This window comes from Echinops telfairi, unplaced genomic scaffold (assembly GCF_000313985.2).
Source record: "Echinops telfairi isolate 266 unplaced genomic scaffold, ASM31398v2 ScPeMD7_7417;HRSCAF=8455, whole genome shotgun sequence".
In the NCBI taxonomy this organism is placed as follows: Eukaryota; Metazoa; Chordata; class Mammalia; order Afrosoricida; family Tenrecidae; genus Echinops; species Echinops telfairi.
The window spans coordinates 1,773,336-1,774,183 of NW_022111317.1; the positions used below are offsets into that span (position 1 = coordinate 1,773,336).

An 848-nucleotide genomic window follows, 5' to 3' on the forward strand; every position below is an offset into this window, starting at 1 on the left:
GAATCTTACAGAGCAGATTGGGCAAGGGGCTCACAGGAAGCGTGGCCATGAAACAGCTCTCCACAGGGGTGGGGGGCTTCAGGTTGGCAGGAACACAGGAGACACCAGGACTCCCAGCAGGAAGTCAGGCTGGTGGCACGCAGTGTGGCACCAGAGTTGCCTGGCCCAGGCCTGGGGGCCCTAGCCTCCTCCGCTCAGCCTGGTGCAGGGAGTCGGAGTCCCAGCTTGGAACGCAGAGCTCAGAGCTCCGGCTCCCCTGGAAGGCGAGCTGCAGGATCATGGGAGGGAGTGGTCCCTCATCATCCCCTCTGCCGCCCACCCACCTCAGCCAAGCCTGCCTCCCCAGCTCTGCAGCCCGGGGGCATCCAGGGGCTTCCGAGGCCCCATCTGGTTCGGCACTGACTGGTCAGCATCCGCACATGCGCAGAGCAGACCTGTGCCGCTGGTTGTGTAGCAACTGATCGTCAGGCCTTTCTTATGAGGCGCCTTCGTGTGGACTTGAACCGCCAACCTTTCTGTCAGGGGCTGGCAGCTGAGCTTATCCACCGCCCGCGTCACTGCCCGCAGAGGAGCTCGAAAACTCTTTCTGCCCGGGCCGTGTGCGCGTTTCTTCCATCACTCATGGGCCACGTGGGACTTTCAACTTAAGAAACGAGACCGCTGTATGGGGTCCAGCATTTAATGAACTCACCCTGCTGTGTCGGCTGGGAGCCCTGGTGGCCTAGTGGTTATGAATTGGGCTGCTAACCTCAAGGTGAGCAGTTTGAAACCGCCAGCCAGCCACTCCTCAGGAGGAAGATGGGGTTCTTGGGAACCCACAGGGGCGGTTCTGCCCTGCCTGCATCTCC

General features: G+C 61.7%; 1 protein-coding gene across 1 annotated transcript in view; it reads left to right on the plus strand.

The window, feature by feature from the left end:
* FGF3 (fibroblast growth factor 3) overlaps positions 1 to 461 on the plus strand; it is a gene marked incomplete at its 5' end in the record, with an annotated part of 10,347 nt that extends 9,886 nt beyond the window's left edge. Inside the window, one exon of the mRNA XM_013007466.1 lies at positions 428 to 461. Within this exon, the coding sequence (XP_012862920.1) occupies positions 428 to 461 (34 nt within the window). The remainder of the gene's footprint in view (positions 1 to 427) is intronic.
* Between the last annotated feature and the right edge of the window lie 387 nt (positions 462 to 848).